Genomic DNA, 21,319 nt, shown 5'->3' with positions numbered 1-21,319 from the left:
TTTTCTCTTCTGAGCTAACAGGGAGACGCTAATGCATGCTTTTATCTCCAGTCGTATTGATTACTGTAATGCCCTGCTTGCTGGTCTTCCCAAAAAAAGTATCTCAGGCCTACAACTTTTACAAAACTCTGCTGCACGCGTGCTGACGAAGACCAGAAGGCAGGCCTACATTACACTGGTTTTAAAATCACTGCATTGGCTCCCCGTGTCTTTCAGGATTGATTTTAAGGTTCTTTTAATGGTTTTTAAATGTCTTAATGGTCTTGGGCCTTCTTATCTTACAGAATTGCTTGTATTCTATGAACCCTCGCGGACCCTGAGGTCCTCCGGCACTGGCCTCTTAATTATTCCTAAAGTCAGAACACGTGCTCAAGGTAAGGCATCTTTCCAGTATTATGGCCCCCGTCTGTGGAATGGCCTGCCAGAGGACCTGAGGACTGCAGAGAATGGTGATATTTTTAAGAGCACACTCAAGACCTACCTATTTAATCAGGCTTTTAACTAATATTTTTCTTAGTTTACTGATGTTTTTATTGTCATTAACACTTTTAGTTAGGTTTTAACATCACTCTTAGTCTTTTACTGATGTTTTAATGTCATTTTTAGTCTTTTACTGAGGTTTTAATATGATTCTTAGTCTTTTATTGATGTTTTATGTTATTCTTAGTTTTACTGTAGTCTTAATTGTTATTTCTTCCATCTATTGTTTACCGTTTAATATTATATTTTAATCTTATTTTTAGTTTTTAACTCCAGTGTTTTCTCAGTGGGGGGCCTCTGCACTGGGGGCTGTGACTGGCCCTGGCTGCTCTGACGCTGCCTCGTGGCAGGGTTGGGGGGGTCTGCACTCTGCTTTCATGGCGGTGGTGTGGGCCCCTCCATCTGCCTATGCTGAAGTTGACTATGTGTCGGTATCCTGGTGGCCACAGGCTGTGATCAGCTCCCAGTGCAGATGGCTCCCTGCGATAGTGTTTCCTCACCTGGTTGCTCTGCCACATGTTTTTATGTTTTTTTATGTCTATGACGGGTGTGGGTGGGTGGCTGTGTGTATGTGGGGGTGTGGGTGGGTGGGTGGGACATCTTTTTAACCTTGTAAAGCACTTTGTGCTACACTTATGTGCTTTATAAATAAAAATTGATTGATATTCTAATGTTCGCATGATCAAACACTACAATAGTTAAGTTTTGCTCAAGTTTGTTGGATCGGTCTAAAGAAAAAACTGGATTATTAAGCTTTATTTTTGTTGTACAGGCAGGGACAACACAACAGTTTTGTCTTTGGTTTTGTTGATGTGCAAAACACTGTGTCAATAGAGAAAATGAGTATCAGGTCTGTACACCAGATGCATGGAAATGGATATGTGCTGCTTACTGTAGTACTTCTGATTCCGTAAGAGTATGTGTCTCGAGTCTACATTAAGAGTCATATTTGGCATGTATTCACATGCACATAATTGGCTTGGTGTAAGGAAAAAAGTTAATCATAAACATATCACCACTACTCCAAAGGGAACTGATCTTCAGATAAAGTGGGTGGCTCTTAAAAGAGCCGTTGGTTTAGTCTCAGAGGCAGTAAGACTGTTTACTTGGAGCTGGTGTACTTGGTGACGGCCTTGGTGCCCTCAGACACTGCGTGCTTGGCCAGCTCACCGGGCAGCAGCAGGCGGACGGCGGTCTGGATCTCCCTGGAAGTGATGGTGGAGCGCTTGTTGTAGTGAGCCAGACGGGAGGCCTCACCGGCGATGCGCTCAAAGATGTCGCTCACAAACGAGTTCATGATGCCCATGGCCTTGGACGAAATACCGGTGTCAGGGTGGACCTGCTTCAGCACCTTGTACACGTAGATAGCATAGCTCTCTTTCCTAGTCCTTCTCTTCTTCTTGCCGCTCTTGCTGACGCTCTTAGACACGGCTTTCTTTGAGCCCTTCTTGGGCGCTTTCACGGTGGTTTCAGGCATCCTGCTCAACTTTGATCGTTCAGAATGTGGATAACTGATTCAATGACAGAACGGTCTATTTGTATCGCCCTGATGCAAATATAACTGTGCTGTTGCTCGCACAGGATTGGTTTTCTTCTGAGTGAGACTGAGCATGCGCCAAACAAATAAGTGACCCTCTCATCAGATGTATTTACTGTAGGAACAGAGGTGTGAGGTGATGTATTGACTGACGACAACAAGTAAAGATAAACAACAAAACTTAACAAGCTGATAGTTTAGATATATGCTGCAATATGAAAGCTGATGGTGTTGACCAGTTGAGGAAGAAATACTCAGATTTTTAATTCAAATAAAGTAGCAATACCAAAATATAGAAATACCCATTTAGATGTCCTGCATAAAGTTTCATTTAATCAAAGTACTCAATTGAACGTTTTTAAATGTTTGGCATTTGGGTCTCTGTTTCTGGTCTTCTGACTCTTTTGCCTCATGTATTTACAGTCACTGTGAATGAATGTACTTGTTCAAACCCTTCAGTGGGAGAGAGGATTACTATTTGTTAGGTGCTGGTTTTACTCAATGGTGTTAATTTGTTATTATCAGACTTTTCATTACTACAATAGTTCTATGCTAATTGGTGCCGTTTAATATTCACCACTTGTAGTAGTTTTTAGCTCATATTTATATCAACATCCACTGGTGTAATGAACGTTTATGTTCGGTCACATACCGTTAAGAATTAACAATTTAGACTCTGTTAACATTGGCTCCATGATTTCCGTTTTAATGAGTTTAACGCAAACATCACAAAAGTCCTTATAATTAGGGTGACCATATTTTGATTTCCAAAAAAGAGGACACTCGCCCGGGCCACGATAGCCTACTTAAATGATACTCGCAGTTTACTCAAAGACGCCTTACAATTTTAATATATTTAAAGTTTATATGTATGGATAGAAAATTCAGTAATATTACAAAATAATATCTCACAAAGACAGAAATTTAGATAGGCTTCTCAGGGGTTACTCAACTTGCTTTTATTATGCCTAAAATAATAATCTTTTTACAAGTTTCAACTGTACAAAAATAAATATGAATGTAAAATCTCTAGAATGAAATAATGATAGAAATAATGTCTCTTCTGTATTAGAAAAATTAACTTGTAAAATATCTTTAAGTCTTAATGGACAAATAAATAATACCTCTTATGTATTAGAAAATCCAACTTTGGAGGTCCCCGGGACCTGTATTATAGAGACAGAATCATATGTGCCAGCTTTGCACACGGTGCACTCAGCCTCCCATATATCCCGACCGGGCCGAGAAGGCAGACTCTCAGGGATTACGCACACGCACGGAAAACCGGACATCATCATCAATTTATAAATACCCCCCGGACAGGATGTGAAAAATGGACACGTCCGGACAAAAGAGGACGTTTGGTCAACCTACTTATTTTCCTCGTCCCCCATTATGTCTATTAAAAAGGTTAACTGGAATATAAATTGCAACAACTCCTTAAACACAAGCTACACCAGTGCGTCTTCATTAATATGGTTATATATACAGAAACAGCTCTTTGAGGCGGGTGCGTGGCTCTTAAAAGAGCCGTTTGGGGGGCTGGTTTGCAGCCGTCAGAGAGAGTGTCCAGGTTTACTTGGACTTGGCGGCCTTCTCGGTCTTCTTGGGCAGCAGAACAGCCTGGATGTTGGGCAGCACGCCGCCCTGAGCGATGGTCACTCCGCCCAGTAGCTTGTTGAGCTCCTCGTCGTTGCGGACAGCCAGCTGCAGGTGACGGGGGATGATACGGGTCTTCTTGTTGTCGCGGGCAGCGTTTCCAGCCAACTCCAGGATCTCAGCGGTCAGGTACTCCAGCACAGCCGCCAGGTAGACGGGGGCGCCGGCACCGACACGCTCCGCATAGTTTCCTTTGCGCAGCAGCCTGTGGACACGGCCGACTGGGAACTGGAGCCCAGCACGGGAGGAGCGGGTCTTTGCCTTGGCTCTGGCTTTTCCACCAGTTTTTCCGCGGCCACTCATTTTTCAGATGCACTCTAAAGTCGGGACAAAGAGAAGTGTTCCCTCAGCAGCTTAAACCCTCCTCTATATATCCACGGAGCGCGGGCCGGTTCCTGCCAGACCAACCAGAAAAAAGGCTTCAGCAGAGCAGCAGAGGGCGGCCCAGCCTGAATTTTGGCGGAGCTTTTGAAAGTATTTCCAGCCAATAAGCAGCGCAGTCTCGGGCGGTGGGTCGCTCCTTTCATAGACATATATACATAGACGCCGCATCGAGCGCTGAGCCGTACGTCAACGTCGCCGCCATATTGGATGTGGCAAGGCTGCGCTGTAAACTAATAGCGGTAAATGGACTTAATTTCATAAAGCGCCTTTCTTCAAAGAAATTTACGTTAATGCCTCTCGTTTATTCATTCATTAGTCTCTATATACAGGCTCTACATTCAGTGAATGTAGAGTCTGTAGGTAAACCCCGGAGATCTTGCCTCAAGACTATTCGAGAGAAGGCTGAGACACGGGGTCAAATATGGGGTGATTGCACATGCACAGTAAAATCTGGTCTGCACTTCCTCAAAGGCTCAGTAGATGGCGTGAGACCGCGGAATAAAGGGGATGTGCATGCATGTCATTTTCACAGCTTATTATTGGACTGGTGGCCTGCACTGTGGGGGAGAATGACAGAGATGCAATTCTGACAACTTCAGGCAGCCGCCGTCCAAAAGGAGAGGGACCCAACTGCAGTCAAGATGGCCGACTAGGGCGCCGCCATATATCTAGTCTATACCGGAAAGTTGGAAAGTCCCAAGCGGAAGTTTCTTCTTCGTGTAATTTTTTGCTTATTCCGCGGCCATACTGATTAGCGGGTTGTGTTCAGAGAACGAGAGAACGGTAAGAAAAATAGTCTTTTAATTATCATCCAACGAGTGTGGTATGGTTTCTAAGATGTAATTCGTGCTATTTACAAATGCGATGCATCGAAGAATTAGAGTGTCATGTCTCGTGAAGGCTGTTTCTCCGCTTGACTCGATGGTCTGGGCTAACGTTAGCTTAGCCAAAGAAAGTACGCTAATGGATTTGGCCAAGTTGTATGGCAATTTTTTCAGCGTTTTTGGTGTGTGTATTACCCTATACACACACACACGCGCATATTTATTTCTTACATATATATGTATGTGTATATATATATATGTATATATATATATATATATATATAGTTCGTGTGATCCTGGTCACATTATTATTACCATCAAGGAACATATCTGTTGCCCGGACATAGAACTGTTGGCTGTTGGACTCAGGCCATGTTATTTGCCAAAGGAGTTTTCACATGCCATTATTATGACTGTGTACACATCCCTCCTCATCCTCATCCATCCTTCAATCATGTCACCATGGCAACGACACTTTGTTTTTTTTTTACACTAGTATGTGTGCCACTGCTGTAACATAAATAATTTCCCCTCGTGGATCAATAAAGTATTTCTGATTCTGATTCTGATTGTTGCATTTATTCTATTGTATTGTACATATTGTTGTACATTTTATATTTCTATATGTTATATATTATACTACAGTCTTTGTTGAATAGGAGCAACTGTAACACTAACAATTTCCCCCCGGGGATCAGTAAAGTATTTCTGATTCTGATTCTGATTCTGATATATTCTTTTCTTCCAGATGCACCCTTCTATAATTGAAAAAGGCGACAGGCTGAAGTGCACAACCGTGTCGCCATCTGTGTTTGCGTGTCCTCTCTGCCCCAGATTCACTACCAAAAACGAAAGTGTCATCCAGAGGCACTTGGCGAATTATGAGGCAAATGCAGTGCATTTCAAGGGTATGTTCATCAAAACATCAAAAAAAAAAAAAAATCTGTGCACACCTGAGTGTGTGACAGGTGCGTCGGAGGAAAATTCAACTCGAAGAACAATTAGGGAGACTCCCGCACACTGTCTCACTTTGTCTTGATTTATTGAATAAACGACGTTTCGGTCTGAACGACCTTCATCAGGTATACTTGCAGCCTGCAAACATTTCTACACATGTGCACGACTTAATGTAGCACTGTTATGTCTGTTGTATAACTCTACTTCCCTACCTTGTGCAATACTGTATGTTTACACTGTTTTTTTTATCTCTATGCAATATTTATTCCACTGTGTATCGCACTGTAAAATCTCGCTGCTAATATTCTGTGCAATCCGTAAATGTAAGCATAGTTTACATTGCTTACATGGCTTAGTATGTACATTGCTTAGTATTTTTATTCTTAATGTTACACACCATGTGTGTATTGTACAACTCTGTACACAATTATCCTGCACATATATCCATATCTCTCCCATATATATGTACAAGTGAAAGGTGTATATACTGTAAGTAGTCTTGTGTGTATAGCCCTGCCCATTTAGTACTTAATATTTTATATTTTATATTTGTTATATTTGTATATCTTTGATTCTGATATGTATATACAAATGTTCTGATTTTTAGCTTAATTTTATAAGTATCCTACTGTCACTTTCTCCTTCCTATCTGTACAGCTTGAGCTGCTGTGACATGATTGAACTCAGTAAAGACGTTGTTTAAAAAAGAGAACTCCAAGTGAAGTTATTATTGCCAGTATGATAGTGTAATATTGTGTTTTATTGGATTCCAGAAATAAAATAGAATTAACAGAAGACTGACAATAGGAAAATATAATTATTGCATTCATTTAATAGCTAAACTGGATAATGAACACATCTCTAGACCCAGGAAATACCTGTTCTGTTGCAGTAACAAATGTCTGGCGCCATTGTGTTGCCCATGATGTCCTGCGCATCCCTGAAGATCCCTGGTGGATGAAAATACAACCAGCAGGATTGAAGTCATTTCTCTAAGCTGCTGTTCTGTGCCTTTGAACAAACGGGGTGTGGGGAGCTGTGTCTGCACAGTGTTTGAATGATATTTGTAGCAGAGGCAGATTAATACACCATGAATCTACAACAATTTTCCTTCCTCCCCAGCAGACTGCAGCATAAAACAACACACTTGCCACCACAGACTGATAAAACATCTGCAGCATCTTACTACAGATGTCAAGAGATCTGAGCTTCCTTAAGAAAAAGAGGTGGCTCTGCCCCTTTTTGTAGAGAGCGTCTGTGTAGGGACCAGTCCAAATTATTATCCAGTCACTGAAGGCTTTTATCAGTTCCCTGTATTCAGATTCCTGCCCATTCCTGATACATGCCACAATAGCAGTGTCGTCCGAGTATTTCTGGATGTGGCAGGACTCAGAGTTGTATCTGAAGTCTGCTGTGTACAGTGTGAACAGGAATGGAGCCAGGACAGTCTCCTGTGGAGCCCCCGTGCTGCTCATTAATGTCCCAGAAGCACAGTTCCCCAACCTGACATACTGTGTGCTTCCTCTCAGGTAATCTGTGATCCAGGAGATAAAGGATCATATGATTAATGCATAATGTCTGGGCAGTACAACCCTTACACTGTACCACTAATGATTTACAGTGCCTTCTTTTTTACTGTTAACGTAAATTAATATTAACCATATGCTAATGTGAAAGTAAGTATGACATTTGTTGTGACTATGTGTGCATGTTGCAACTGCAGCCTAATCTGAAAGTGCTGTTTATTTGGTTGTGTAAATTCTCATTTTTTATTAATTCTCAGTTTATTTAATCTGAGAATTCAGTTTATTTAACTTTAGTTATTCTTTCAGTCCTATTGTGAATGTGTGTGTGTGTGTGTGTGTGTGTGTGTGTGTGGCCACCACCACACAAACATAATATTTACATTCGTATTCATAACGTTGATATTAAAGTTAAATCCATGAAACATTAGCATTATAACTGAGTGATATTATTGTAGGCTTTTAACTAACTTCTGAGTTTTACAGTAGCCTATAAAGTCGTGGCGAGACAATTAACTAGTCACTTATACCGTTACGATAAACATGTAACTGCACAAAATGCATAAAATTATGTTATGTGTAAACGTACGTGTTTTTTAAGCTTTTATTTTTGTTTTAGCTCGGTCATATTTCCGGGATCGAGCGGCGATTAACCAACTTCCGGTTGTGACTTCCGGCATGGATTGGATGTATGGCGGCGCCTTGTCGGCCATCTTGACTGCAGCAAGGTACTCTTGTCCAAAAGTCCAAGCAGACCGCACCAAGCGCACTCCTTGATCGCCTGAGCGGATCCTGCGCTTTTTATCTAGTGGCCCTGTTGTCACCCTCCAGCATCGCGGCTCAAGTTAAACTGCGCAGTCCACGTGATATTGACCAATCACGTTTGAGCCTGCTGCAGTTGTTGCCAGGTTAAACGCTCTGTGTGGTGAACTAAGGAGGCGGAACATAATTGGCGTCACTGCAAACTCTGAATCCATTGCAATGGTTCAGCATATTTACTTATATATAAACAGAAGTCGGAAACGGAAATTCGCCTCCTCCGCCCAAATCAAACCGGAATGCCAAAAAATCAGGGGTCTGCCCCCAGAGGCTGTATCGCCATCTCCCGGAAGTCAGACGTCGAATACAGCTGATGGGTTCCGAGAATGGGGACAGACAAGATGAAACAACATCCTGCTTATCAGATTTAACCATGTTGTGACTTTCTGAGCTCCAGGAGTTTTTACTTAACACAAATATGGAGCTACACCAAAAGCTCATACACATTATACAATATGCACACACAGCTGGGTAGTAATGGAGGCTTCTATTGGCTCACAGATTTTAGATATAAAGATATTATCGAAATATTTCCTCATTACACCTTAGAAAGACTTATAAAATGAATGGGGATACTTTTGAAAGTAACATTTCAAATTTTGTTTTCCAATGATTTAAAAGGGGAGTATTTTTTTTTTTTTTTTAAAGTATTTCCTAATTCATTTTTGTTACTTTACTGACTTAAATTATAATGAGTTGTCATTAAATATTGGCAGTGTATGACACTAATAACCATAAATACCCTGCATGTGTATGTTTCATATAATATATAAGCAAGCAGACGTTGTTATCTGGACAGAGCCAGCCCAAGGCATAAGCTAACTAAGCACCTGCTTAGGGCCCCATGACCACTAGGGGACCCCCAAGAGCAATTAACTTAAAAGAAAGAAAGAAAAAAGTTGTTTTTTTTCCTGTGTGAGTGATGATGGTGAATATATTATCAAATGTACGTTGTTGTACAAAAAGATAATATTATGTTAACAGAGTGTAGTTTCTTACTGCCTCTCTGCTCTAAATGTCAGAGCTCCGCTAGTAACGTGTGCATCCAGCCATGCAGTGTGCACTGCTCATCCAAGGAGCTAGGAGCAGGTAGAAGGCCTAATAATGTCGCAACAAAGGACATACCCTTCAGGGGCAGAATAAAGAAAGAGGAAGAAAGAGGAAGAGGAGAAAAGACAACAAGATAAAGGTATGTTTGCATGTCTTGATAATGTAGCGTTTGGTGTCAAGGAGATTTTGAAAAGTTTCCTCAAATTAAAAAAGTCCTTAATTATTGCTGATATTTTGTTCCAACTACCTTAGCCTATAATAGCAAATAAGCTAGCTAACGTTAGTTCAAAACTAGAGAAATTTCTCTTTTAACTGGAAGGTTAGATAGCATACTATTCAAGCTAGTGTTTTTGTGATTGTGTAATATCCTACTTTGAATAAGTTGATTCTTGGTGTATATATTCTGGGTCGCTTTTTGGCATCAAAACAACGTTTAAATGTTTAATAACAGCTAACATTAATTACAGACACAGTGATGTTTGCTCGCAAAATGTTTTTGCATTAATGAATTAACTTAGTTAACTTACAGTTTGAGATATGTTGTTTGCTGCAGAGCATAGTAATTTATGTGAGTAAATAAACATATTCCTTTAACATCAACTCCCTATTATGCTCATAAGTTATATGAAACTTCTCCAGAAGCACTGTTAAAGTATTTTGGAGGAGGCACTGATTCAGCCCAAGTGCAGTCCACCTCCTCAGGCTCAGCCAAGGCTAATGAATCAAGTGAGGGAAAAACTATCACCAGAATTTCTAGTCAAATTATCACATTAAGATATACTAATATAAGATATAATCACATGACAAGGGACATGTTTTTCATCTTAGGTCTATCTCCATCCTCTGCTCCATCCTCTGTGCCCACTGTCCCCTCTGTTTCTGCTACAACCTCAGCTCTACCTGGTAATTTAAAAACAAAACAGCCTTTGTAATTGTTCAGTGTACTGCAGAACATTCTGAGATGAATAATTTTTAATATAAGATATAATGATATGAAAAGGGACATGTTTTTAGACAAATGCATGTTATTTCAAAACTTCTCAAGAAATTTTCAGTTGTTCCACTGGCAGATTGTTTTCTTATTACAAGCTATAACTGTACTATTTTACTTAGAAAATATGCAGCATAATTTTCAAGTGTAATATGACATCTAACATGATAGCTTTTGTTGTTGTTTTTCATCTTAGGTCCATCTCCATCTTCTGCTCCATCCACCGTGCCCACTGTCCCCTCTGTGTTGCAGTTTATTTAAAACAAAACAAAAAAAAAAAAAAAAAAAAAAGCAGACTGTGTTTACAGTAAATGACTGGTTTATTTTGTTACTTTTAGTTGGCCTCAATGACATTTGGTATCCCACTTAGTACTATATCCCTTTGAATACTAACTGTAAATCAACCCCAGGCTGCTCTTGTAGCTGAATTTACTACAATTTCAGATTAAAAACCATAGATAGGTAAAACATGCCAGGCTGCTCTTTGAGGTTTTATGTATTGATTCTCTGTGTGGCCAGTAGGGGGCGTTGCTGACTTTGCCAAATATTAATTGAAAGATTTTTCAGCAAGTTTGCAAATCTGTTGTCTCCTTCCATGGCCTTAATCACTGTGGATTACAATCTAACTACAATAAAAAGTCCACACATCTAGTTTTACAAGTGTATCCATAATGACAGAGTAGAACATAAAATAACTTACAGTAGGTGTGTGAATGATCAATGATCAGTATTATTGACAGTAATAGAGGGCCCCAAAATCAAATTTTGCTGAGGGCCCAATGGAGGCTTGGGCCGGCCCTGTATCTAGAGGTGTAGAGGATGGTGGATGGCAATGCCTGGCTGCCATTGCCTGCCTATAGCAGTGAATCTATCTCAAAGTGCAAAACAATCGCCAAAATGCAATAACGTGTTGTTTTTTTCCCCCCACTATACTGTAACATATTCAAGCTATCAAATGTGAGAAAATATGTTTATTCAATTTATTCTAGTTTTTGTTTTAGAGTCAAAACAGTTTAGGTGGATGGATGATGTGAGGATTTAAAATCATGCACAGATCAGAGAGAGAAACTTTTGAACAGCTTTTAACTAATGATTTCCTTCGTGTGTAATCTGAAAAAGAGTGTCATTAATTATATTATTTATATCAGGGTATATATCATTTATTATCTAAAAAGTTTAGTAATTTTATATTTTCACCCGACGCCAACTATTTCTTTTAACTTTTTAAATAAAATGATTTTCTTTCTTCTTTTTCCCCCTCACCCACCCACTGCATTGTTCCTCAGCTTCGGAAGCAAACCAATCCTGTGTGAGCGACAGCACAGTCTTATTCACATCAGGGCTCTGCATTGATCAGGTTCATTAGTTCTGGAAAAAACATACAGTCCTGACCATGCCTGAAACCACCGTGAAAGCGCCCAAGAAGGGCTCAAAGAAAGCTGTGTCCAAGAGTGTCAGCAAGACTGGCAAAAAGAAGAGAAGGACCAGGAAGGAAAGCTACGCCATCTACGTGTACAAGGTACTGAAGCAGGTCCACCCCGACACTGGCATCTCGTCCAAGGCTATGGGCATCATGAACTCGTTTGTGAGCGACATCTTTGAGCGCATCACCGGTGAGGCCTCCCGTCTGGCTCACTACAACAAGCGCTCCACCATCACTTCCAGGGAGATCCAGACCGCCGTCCGCCTGCTGCTGCCCGGTGAGCTGGCCAAGCACGCAGTGTCTGAGGGCACCAAGGCCGTCACCAAGTACACCAGCTCCAAGTAAACAGTTCTGCTGTTTCTGATCATAAATCAACGGCTCTTTTAAGAGCCACCCACTTTATCTGAAGACTTTCCATAAATTAATATTGTGTATTATTGACCAGGCGTTTGCGACTAAAACAATATTCAAACACCATAGAAAAATGAGCTGTAAAATAAGCAGCATGTGTGTATCTATCTCCATTATGCTGTTGGTTGTCAGGTATAAGAGATACAGACAACTCTGTTAAATTTAGTATATATTTAGTCTAAAAAGAGTTCCTGTTGATTGAGTAAAAAATAAGTCATTATGAGTACATGAACATGACTTCACAAAAAGTGGAATGAAATCCTCCTGTATGCCTGTCATTTGTGACTGCAATCATGATAAGGTGATACCCTGACAAATACCCTGTCAGTCGTTTTTGATGGGTGATGAATACATATGTTCAAAGATATAGCTTGATATGGCTTAATGTTGTTTGAAACAACCAAGATGAAAAGCAATCACTCAGTGATGATGCCATGAAACGGGACCTTGGACAATAACTGAGCTGCTGTTTGGTGCTGAGTGGAGTGCTTTGTAGCTTCTAGATTTCTCAGTGCTCCTTCACTCGTTTCTGTTTACCAGATGTTTCTTTATGACTTACTCTGCACTGGGCATTTTAGCAGAGAGCTTGGTAGCGCCTCTCAGAACCCGCCCAGGAACACTACTAAAATAACCAACACAACACAACATAACAAACAAACAAACAAACAAACAAACAACTCGCCTCACCCGATCACTTATAAATGTTCCATGTTCTGACACAGTGCCATGTTTAATGGCACATCACAAAACTCATACATGTACCCCTCATTCTCTCACAGTATAAGGGCTAGGAACAGTAAACATTACTGCTGTGAAGAAAATAAGTCTAAAGTAACAGTCCAGTGAGGATTAGAGTAGGGAAATAGCCTGCAGAGACTGAGTCATAAAGAAACATCTGGTAAACAGAAGTGAATGAAGGAGCACGTGCAAGAGCATGAAGTGTCAAAGCACTCAGCACCAAACAGCAGCACAGTCGCTGTCCAAGGTCCTGTTTCATGGCAACATCACTAAGTGATTGTTTTTGATCTTGGTTGTTTCAGCCAACATTAAGCCGTGATGCTGCCACCAGCTCCCAACATCATCCCTCTGTGTAGAGCCTACACACGACGTTTTGAGCATGTATGCATGTGCCTGACTCTGTCACTCTGCTATTACACCTTCAAACCATTAGTCAGTGTCAGATTTCTGTGAAGTGCTGTGAAGTTTAGTTGTTTCAAAACACACATTAATTTAATTTTTAATTGAATTTAATTTAATTATATATACTTTATTAATCCCCCTGAGGGGAAATTCAATTTTTCACTCCATTGTCATTAACACACAGGTCCGAAATACACACAGATGCACAAACAGGACCTATACATGCACAAGGTGGAGAGATGTCAGAGTGAGGGGGCTACCTTGATCAGGCACCCCAAGCGGTTGGGGGATTTTTGGTGCCTTGCTCAAGCGCACCTCAGCAGTGCCCAGGAGATGAACTGGCACCTCTCCAGCTACCAATCCACGCTCTGTATTTGGTCCAAATGGGGACTTGAACCAGCGACCCTCTGGCTCAGTCCATAGGGACTCCCAACCCAAGTCCCTATGGACTGAGCTACTGCCGCCCAAACATAGCTTTATGGTGACAATTTCAAACACAAGTACACAAATTGGCACACTAAAACTGGCAGTATTCACAGACAAAAGACTAATTTTCCCTACGAAAACAAAATGGTTAATGGTTAATGTTATTAGCACAAAAATGTAAAATGCTTAGCAGCTTAGCAATTAGCTTAGCAGCTAGCGGACATTTCCTCTACCCATATGAAGCCAGAATAAGTCTCTTAAAAGACTTAAAATGCTATTTTGTGGGGGCTTTAATTTAATGTTTCTTACCTGTGACATGAAAATAACTAAAAGCTTCATTTCCACTGAGGGAAATGCTTTGCAGCGTACAAAAATAGCCGGGAGGTCTGTGTCGCAGTGACTTGTAAGTATTTCTGGGGAAGTGATATCAGGAGGAGCAAACACCTCGGGTCACACCACCTCTGCTGCAACAGCAAAGGTGTCCACTCTCCACTGCTTCTCTGACGGGAGAAGGTGTGCGCAATATGAGGGATGAGGGCCAGGCTGGCACACATAGAGGCCAAGCATGACTTGCAGCTGGCATGAAAGTCATCCACCATGATGTGGCCCAGCAGGCAGAGCCGAAGCAGACACCGCTGGAAGAAGACATCTCTTTTCATTCTCCTTTAGTCTACTCAGATGCTTACTGAAGAAAAATGACTGCCAAGGTTCATTGCTGTTGACACACAGGGGGTGACTGAGGTGATGCCCACACAACAGGGATGTGTTGATTAAGTCTAACAAGTGCTGCACAAAGCCAGATAAACAATTTCAACAGACAGAATACAGCACTAACCTCTGCTGATTTATCTGCAAACATAATAATTGTCCTTTTTCTTTCAATTCAATTCAATTTAATTCAAACGACTTTATTTGTCCAAAAAAGGGGCAATTCAGTTTACAGTCTCCAGCTGAATATCAGTCACAATCAATATACTCTCAACCACTCAGTTCACTCTTTCAGTGCAACAAACAAAGCACCAGGGGAAGACAAAGTCAACACGATACTCATTAAACTAGCACCTGTCACCTACTTTCAGCACCTTGGACAGCTCTTCTGCACCTGCCTTATAACTGTTCATTTTCCTTCTTTGTGGAAGATTCAATCAATCAATCAATCAATTTTATTTATAAAGCCCAGTATCACAAAATCACAATTTGCCTCAGAGGGCTTTACAGTATACAACATCCCTCTGTCCTTAGGACCCTTGCAGCGGATAAGGACAAAAGAAGACATATGAATAATGATAACAGCAGCAGGAGGCATCTGGCAGGACCACGGCAGCAGCACAACCACACATGTCACACTATCCAGGCACCGCTGCAATATAAGTTAACCTGTGAGACAGTGGAGCACAATGGCTCCAGAGAAGAAGCAGTAACAGGACATGAGTGTTAGCAAAGGAGAGAGGGAGAGAGAGAGAGAGAGAGAGAGAGAGGGAGAGAGAGAGAGAGAGAGAGAGAGAGAGAGAGAGAGAGAGAGAGAGAGAAGGTACCTGGTGTATTTTAAGAGGTCCCCTGGCAGACTAGGCTTAAGTCAGCCTAACTAGGGGCTGGTACTAGGCAAGCCTGAGCCAGCCCTAACTATAAGTTTCATCAAAGAGAAAAGTCTTAAGTCTAGTCTTAAATGTGGAGACAGTGTCTGCCTCCCAGACCGCAACAGGAAGATGATTCAACAGGAGAGGAGCCTGATAGCTGAAGGCGCTCTCTCTCTCTCTCTCTCTCTCTCTCTCTCTCTCTGTATATATATGTGTGTATACAGTATCTCACATAAGTGAGTACACCCCTCCAGTTTTTGCAAATATTTCATTATACCATCATACTTGGCTGTAGGCAAGGGACAGATGTCTTGGTGCTCTTCACCAAGGTGCCACGCATGCTCAAAGAGTACCAAGACAAGTGTCCCTTGCTTACAGTCAAGTATAGTGGTGGCAGAATCATGGTTTGGGGCTGCATGAGTGCTGCCAGCTCTGGGGAGCTCAGTTCATTTAGGGAAACATAAATTCCAAGCAGAGCATGATCGCCCCTCTTTAGAAACTGAGCTGCAATGCAGTTTTCCAACATGATAATGACCCAAACACACCTGGTAGATGACAACTGCCTTGCTGAGGAAGCTGAAGGTGAAGGTGATGGACTGGCCAAGTATGTATTCAGCCCTAAACTCACCTGTGCACCTGTGGGGCATCCTCAAGCTGAAGGTGGAGGAGCGCAAGGTGTCTTCACATCCATCTGCTCCATGATGTCATCATGGAGGAGCGGGAGAGGATTCCTGAAGCAACCTGTGAGCTCTGGTGAATTCAATGCCCAAAAGGGTTAAGGCAGTGCTAGATAATAATGGTTGGCACACAAAATATTGACACTTTAGGCACAATTTGGACATGTTCACTGTGGGGTGTACTCACTTATGTTGCCAGCTGTTTAGATGTTGATGGCTGTGTTTTGAGTAATTTTCAGAGGAAGGTAAATCTATACTACTATACAAGCTGTACACTGACTACTTTAAGTTATATCAAAGTGTCATTTCTATAGTGTTGTCCCATGAAAAGATATAATGAAATATTTGCAAAAATGGGAGGGGTGTACTCACTTATGTGAGATACTGTATATGTATATGCTATTCCATAAATATAGGATTTGAGTGTGTGAAATTTATAGTTGTTTTGTACAGATAATTTATTTTAGTTTTTTACTATGTGTATTACAAATATAATTGCATTATCTAAGAATACAGATTAGGGGGTAGAATTATAAAAGTTTTTGCTTCATTCTACTCCTTTTCGAGCATGTTGACTTATGTTTGATGTAACTTTTCTTTTTAATTGTTTGTCGTTTGTTTTGTTCTTTTTATTATTTTCTATTATTAATAGTATTGTTTTCTTGTTCACTTACTTTTTTTTATCTGATTTCAGTGCTGTATGGTTTACATGTTTGAAATAAATAAATAAATGAGAATTAAAAGACAAATCTTGATCGAATGTTACTCTGAGGTTTCTTACGGTAGTGCTAGAAGCCAGAGCAATGCCATCTAGAGAAACTATGTCATCAGATAAAGAGTCTCTGAGTTGTTTCGGGCCAAGAACAATAACTTCAGTTTTGTCTGAATTTAACATCAGGAAATTGGTGCTCATCCAGGTTTTTATGTCTTTAAGGCAATTATGAAGTTTAGTTAATTGATTACTTTCTTCTGGCTTCATAGATAAATGCAACTGTGTATCATCTGCATAACAATGTAAATTTACAGAGTGATTTCTAATGATGTTACCTAAAGGAAGCATATATAGAGTAAATAGGATTGGTCCAACACAGAACCTTGCGGAACTCCAAAACAAACTTTAGTACGTAAGGATGACTCATTATGAACGTGAACAAACTGAAAATGATCAGATAAATAAGATTTAAACCAGCTTAGTGCAAAACCTTTAAGGCCAATTAAGTGTTCCAGTCTCTGTAGCAGAATTTGATGGTCAGTTGTGTCAAACGCCGCACTAAGATCTAATAAAACAAGTACAGAGACGAGTCCTTTGTCTGAAGCAATCAGAAGGTCATTTGTAATTTTAACGAGTGCTGTCTCACTCTAAATCCTGACTGAAATTCCTCAAATAAATTATTATCATGGAGAAAATCACACAGCTGGTCTGTGACTACTTTCTCAAGGATCTTTGAAAGAAAAGGAAGATTAGATATTGGTCTATAGTTGGCTAACACCTCTGGATCCAGGGTGGGCTTTTTTAGGAGAGGTTTAATTACAGCTACCTTAAAAGACTACATAGCCTGTTAATAAGGATATACTGATTATGTCTAATAAGTGAGTGTTAAATAAAGGTAAGACTTCCTTAAGTAGCCTAGTTGGGATGGGGTCTAAGAGACATGCTGATGATTTAGATGAAGAAATCAATGCGGTCAATTCTTGAAGAGAAATCGGGGAGAAGCAATCTAAAGTTTGGACACACCTTCTCATTCAATGCGTTTTCTTTATTTTCATGACTATTTACATTGTAGATTCTCACTGAAGGCATCAAAACTATGAATGAACACATGTGGAGTTATGTACTTAACAAAAAAAGGTGAAATAACTGAAAACATGTTTTATATTCTAGTTTCTTCAAAATAGCCACCCTTTGCTCTGATTACTGCTTTGCACACTCTTGGCATTCTCTCCATGAGCTTCAAGAGGTAGTCACCTGAAATGGTTTTCCAACAGTCTTGAAGGAGTTCCCAGAGGTGTTTAGCACTTGTTGGCCCCTTTGCCTTCACTGTGCGGTCCAGCTCACCCCAAACCATCTCGATTGGGTTCTAATGTCCATTCCTTGTGTTTCTTGGCCCAAACAAATCTCTTCTGCTTGTTGCCTCTCCTTAGCAGTGGTTTCCTAGCAGCTATTTGACCATGAAGGCCTGATTCGCGCAGTCTCCTCTTAACAGTTGTTCTAGAGATGGGTCTGCTGCTAGAACTCTGTGTGGCATTCATCTGGTCCCTGATCTGAGCTGCTGTTAACTTGCGATTTCTGAGGCTGGTGACTCGGATGAACTTATCCTCAGAAGCAGAGGTGACTCTTGGTCTTCCTTTCCTGGGTCGGTCCTCATGTGTGCCAGTTTCGTTGTAGCGCTTGATGGTTTTTGCGACTCCACTTGGGGACACATTTAAAGTTTTTGCAATTTTCCGGACTGACTGACCTTCATTTCTTAAAGTAATGATGGCCACTTGTTTTTCTTTAGTTAGCTGATTGGTTCTTGCCATAATATGAATTTTAACAGTTGTCCAATAGGGCTGTCGGCTGTGTATTAACCTGACTTCTGCACAATACAACTGATGGTCCCAACCCCATTGATAAAGCAAGAAATTCCACTAATTAACCCTGATAAGGCACACCTGTGAAGTGGAAACCATTTCAGGTGACTACCTCTTGAAGCTCATGGAGAGAATGCCAAGAGTGTGCAAAGCAGTAATCAGAGCAAAGGGTGGCTATTTTGAAGAAACTAGAATATAAAACATGTTTTCAGTTATTTCACCTTTTTTTGTTAAGTACATAACTCCACATGTGTTCATTCATAGTTTTGATGCCTTCAGTGAGAATCTACAATGTAAATAGTCACGAAAATAAAGAAAACGCATTGAATGAGAAGGTGTGTCCAAACTTTTGGCCTGTACTGTATATTAGGTCTTACAGCTGTGTTTGAGGGCAGATAGGTACTATCTGAGGACAGGAGGTCATGAATTTTGCCTCTACAGCAAGGTTTCAGTGAGTCTGTGTAAATCAATAAGATTATCTGATATTAATTTGTTTACTAACACTTCTTTAGATGTTAGAGACCTGATATTTAACAGTCCACATTTAATTTAAGACACCAACCATGGCTAGAAAAGGGCAGAGGCCCTGAGCTATACAACCAAGCTCATGACCTATTATTCACTACTGGTGTTAGTCATTGAAAAGAACAAACTCTGTACTCATGTCATACATTTTTGGTTTTATATTTTTAATATGTGCTGTTATTAACTACCTGATGTTTTGTATATGTTGTTTCTCTCATTTTTTTTAACATGACATTTAGACATTTAAAAAAACAAAACAAAATGGGATTTACAGATTAGTAATTTCCCGCCTATACTGTGAAGGTGAAGGGCTCATCAGTGTCCTAGTTTCTATTATTAGAAAAAAAATGTCTCCGCCCAGCAGAGCTCAACTACGTCCGCAGCAAGGATGTAAATATCCATGTTCACAGGAGCGAACATTCAGTTTTGCAGAGTAACAAACCTGAATTCTGATAGAATGAGTGGTCGCGGCAAGGGAGGAAAAGGACTCGGTAAAGGAGGCGCTAAGCGTCACCGTAAAGTTCTCCGTGATAACATCCAGGGAATCACCAAACCCGCCATCCGCCGTCTGGCTCGCCGTGGTGGAGTGAAGCGTATCTCTGGTCTGATCTACGAGGAGACCCGCGGTGTGTTGAAGGTGTTCCTGGAGAACGTGATCCGTGATGCCGTCACCTACACCGAGCACGCCAAGAGGAAGACTGTGACCGCCATGGATGTGGTGTATGCTCTGAAGAGGCAGGGTCGCACTCTGTACGGCTTCGGAGGTTAAATCATTGACTGTTCATTGCTGGAAACCAAAGGTCCTTTTAAGGGCCACCCTCTTACTCATCTAGAGAGCAGAATTCCTCTTGTAATTAAATATTGTCACTCTCAAATGAATTACCATGTAATGTCTTTCCATTTCAACTACGAAGCCCTTTTTAAAGTAAGCAATCTTATTGAGAATAAAACAACAGTTTGATACATAGACACATATCACATTGGAATAGAAAGCTTTGTTTGTTTATTTTTTCATATTTTGTTTTTCTTTTGTGTTTTTTGCAACAATCTCTGAGAAGACCAGGGTTTGTCCAGATTTATGGTTAGTGAGGATGGTCTATTGACTGGCGAGTTTTCGGAGCTTTTGTAGAAACTCTGAACAACGAGGAGACCTTCTGTGTAACTTTATACCAGAAGTGTTGTTCAGGTAGGGAGACCCATAAGTAATAAAGGTTGTCATCAGAATAAGGTCAGAATAAGGTTTTACTTGGAAGAAATTTGTCTTGGTGTTTACAATAAGAGGGAATTTTAAAAAAAATAGGCCTAGAAAAAGATAGGCTACTATAAAAAAATAAAAACTATGACAGCAGACTTCCCCAAATAAACAAATGGAGAGGTTCATTGGTAGCTTATTGCAGGGTTTGTTTGTTTTTTAAATACAACTTAATATCCCAATCTGAGATCCTGCCTGTCCAAAATCTAAAGTTTTAGAGGAGAAGATTTGTGTAACAGAGAGGAACCTCCTGACAGAAACAGTGTTTGGCAGTGAGATGAAGGAGGAAATATCATGCACACTGATTCAGTTGGACTGAAATAACAACAGGTCGACCTGACAGACACCGTGTTCTGTCAAAGGTTCCTCCCTGAAGGTTTGTCCAAGGTCAACGAGGTGAGATTCCAGATCGCTCCAAAAATGGATATTTCACATCGAAGAAAAAACAAAGCAGAGAAATACTTTCTATACTAATACTTATCAGACTATGCAACTGTACAGTTAATCTGAGTCATATCCTGAAGTCAATTGTATTATTTTGTAGATGATCTTTTTGGCTGATGCAACTAAGTTATAGTAGACTAAATATATGCTAAATTTAACAAAGTCGTCTGTATCTATCATACCTGACAACCACCAGCAGTTTCTGATGTATAAATGTAAACTACATCTAGTTATTAACCATAGAGTTATTAACCAAGTCTAAAACTGAGCCTCTGTGGCAAAATTATAAAGAAACAGTGAGATGTTATCAGTTGGTTAATCAAAGTGTACTCAGGAAGAAAACAGATTGTGTTGTGTGTGATTTGGGAGAGGTGGATAATGAGGGCTGAACTTCATTAGATGATTCAACAAAACCCTGAAATATTCTGATCTTCACATGAAAAACTAGGATGGGTGTTTAATTTTGATGTGTTTGTTAGATTTTTCTCCGTAACAGGATTTTCTTTCTCCCCTCACCCACCCACTGTATTGTTCCCCCGCCTCAGAAGCTGACCAATCCTGTGCGAGCGACAGCACAGTCTTATTTGCATCAGGTGGATACAAATTGACCATTCTGGAGCGTTGCACGTCATACGTTTAGGAAGTAACG

The 21,319-nt window shown here is 40.5% G+C and overlaps 3 protein-coding genes across 4 annotated transcripts; 1 reads left to right on the top strand and 2 right to left on the bottom strand.

The window, feature by feature from the left end:
* Positions 1 to 254: 254 nt before the first annotated feature.
* Positions 255 to 4,062, bottom strand: LOC125886801 (histone H2A-like). Of its 2 annotated transcripts, XM_049573126.1 has the most exons (2): positions 3,608 to 4,062; positions 255 to 272 (listed from the first exon to the last, which is right to left on the bottom strand). In XM_049573126.1, the coding sequence occupies exons 1-2, from the start codon at positions 3,977 to 3,979 to the stop codon at positions 255 to 257; spliced, it is 390 nt and encodes a 129-aa protein (XP_049429083.1). In that variant the 5' UTR covers positions 3,980 to 4,062. The 2 variants fall into 2 exon arrangements, with proteins under 2 accessions (XP_049429083.1, XP_049429082.1); XM_049573125.1 differs by lacking the exon at positions 255 to 272 and having other exon boundaries at positions 3,593 to 4,062.
* On the bottom strand, positions 1,583 to 1,957 carry LOC125886809 (histone H2B 1/2-like). Its single transcript, XM_049573135.1, has one exon. The coding sequence runs from the start codon at positions 1,955 to 1,957 to the stop codon at positions 1,583 to 1,585; it is 375 nt and encodes a 124-aa protein (XP_049429092.1).
* Positions 4,063 to 11,617: 7,555 nt separating the features above from the next.
* Positions 11,618 to 11,992, top strand: LOC125886817 (histone H2B 1/2-like). Its single transcript, XM_049573143.1, has one exon. The coding sequence runs from the start codon at positions 11,618 to 11,620 to the stop codon at positions 11,990 to 11,992; it is 375 nt and encodes a 124-aa protein (XP_049429100.1).
* The last annotated feature ends 9,327 nt before the right edge of the window (positions 11,993 to 21,319 follow it).

The sequence above is a fragment of the Epinephelus fuscoguttatus genome, linkage group LG4 (assembly GCF_011397635.1).
Source record: "Epinephelus fuscoguttatus linkage group LG4, E.fuscoguttatus.final_Chr_v1".
In the NCBI taxonomy this organism is placed as follows: Eukaryota; Metazoa; Chordata; class Actinopteri; order Perciformes; family Serranidae; genus Epinephelus; species Epinephelus fuscoguttatus.
The sequence above is the reverse complement of the archived record's forward strand: the minus strand, read 5'-3'. Positions and strand labels throughout refer to the sequence as shown.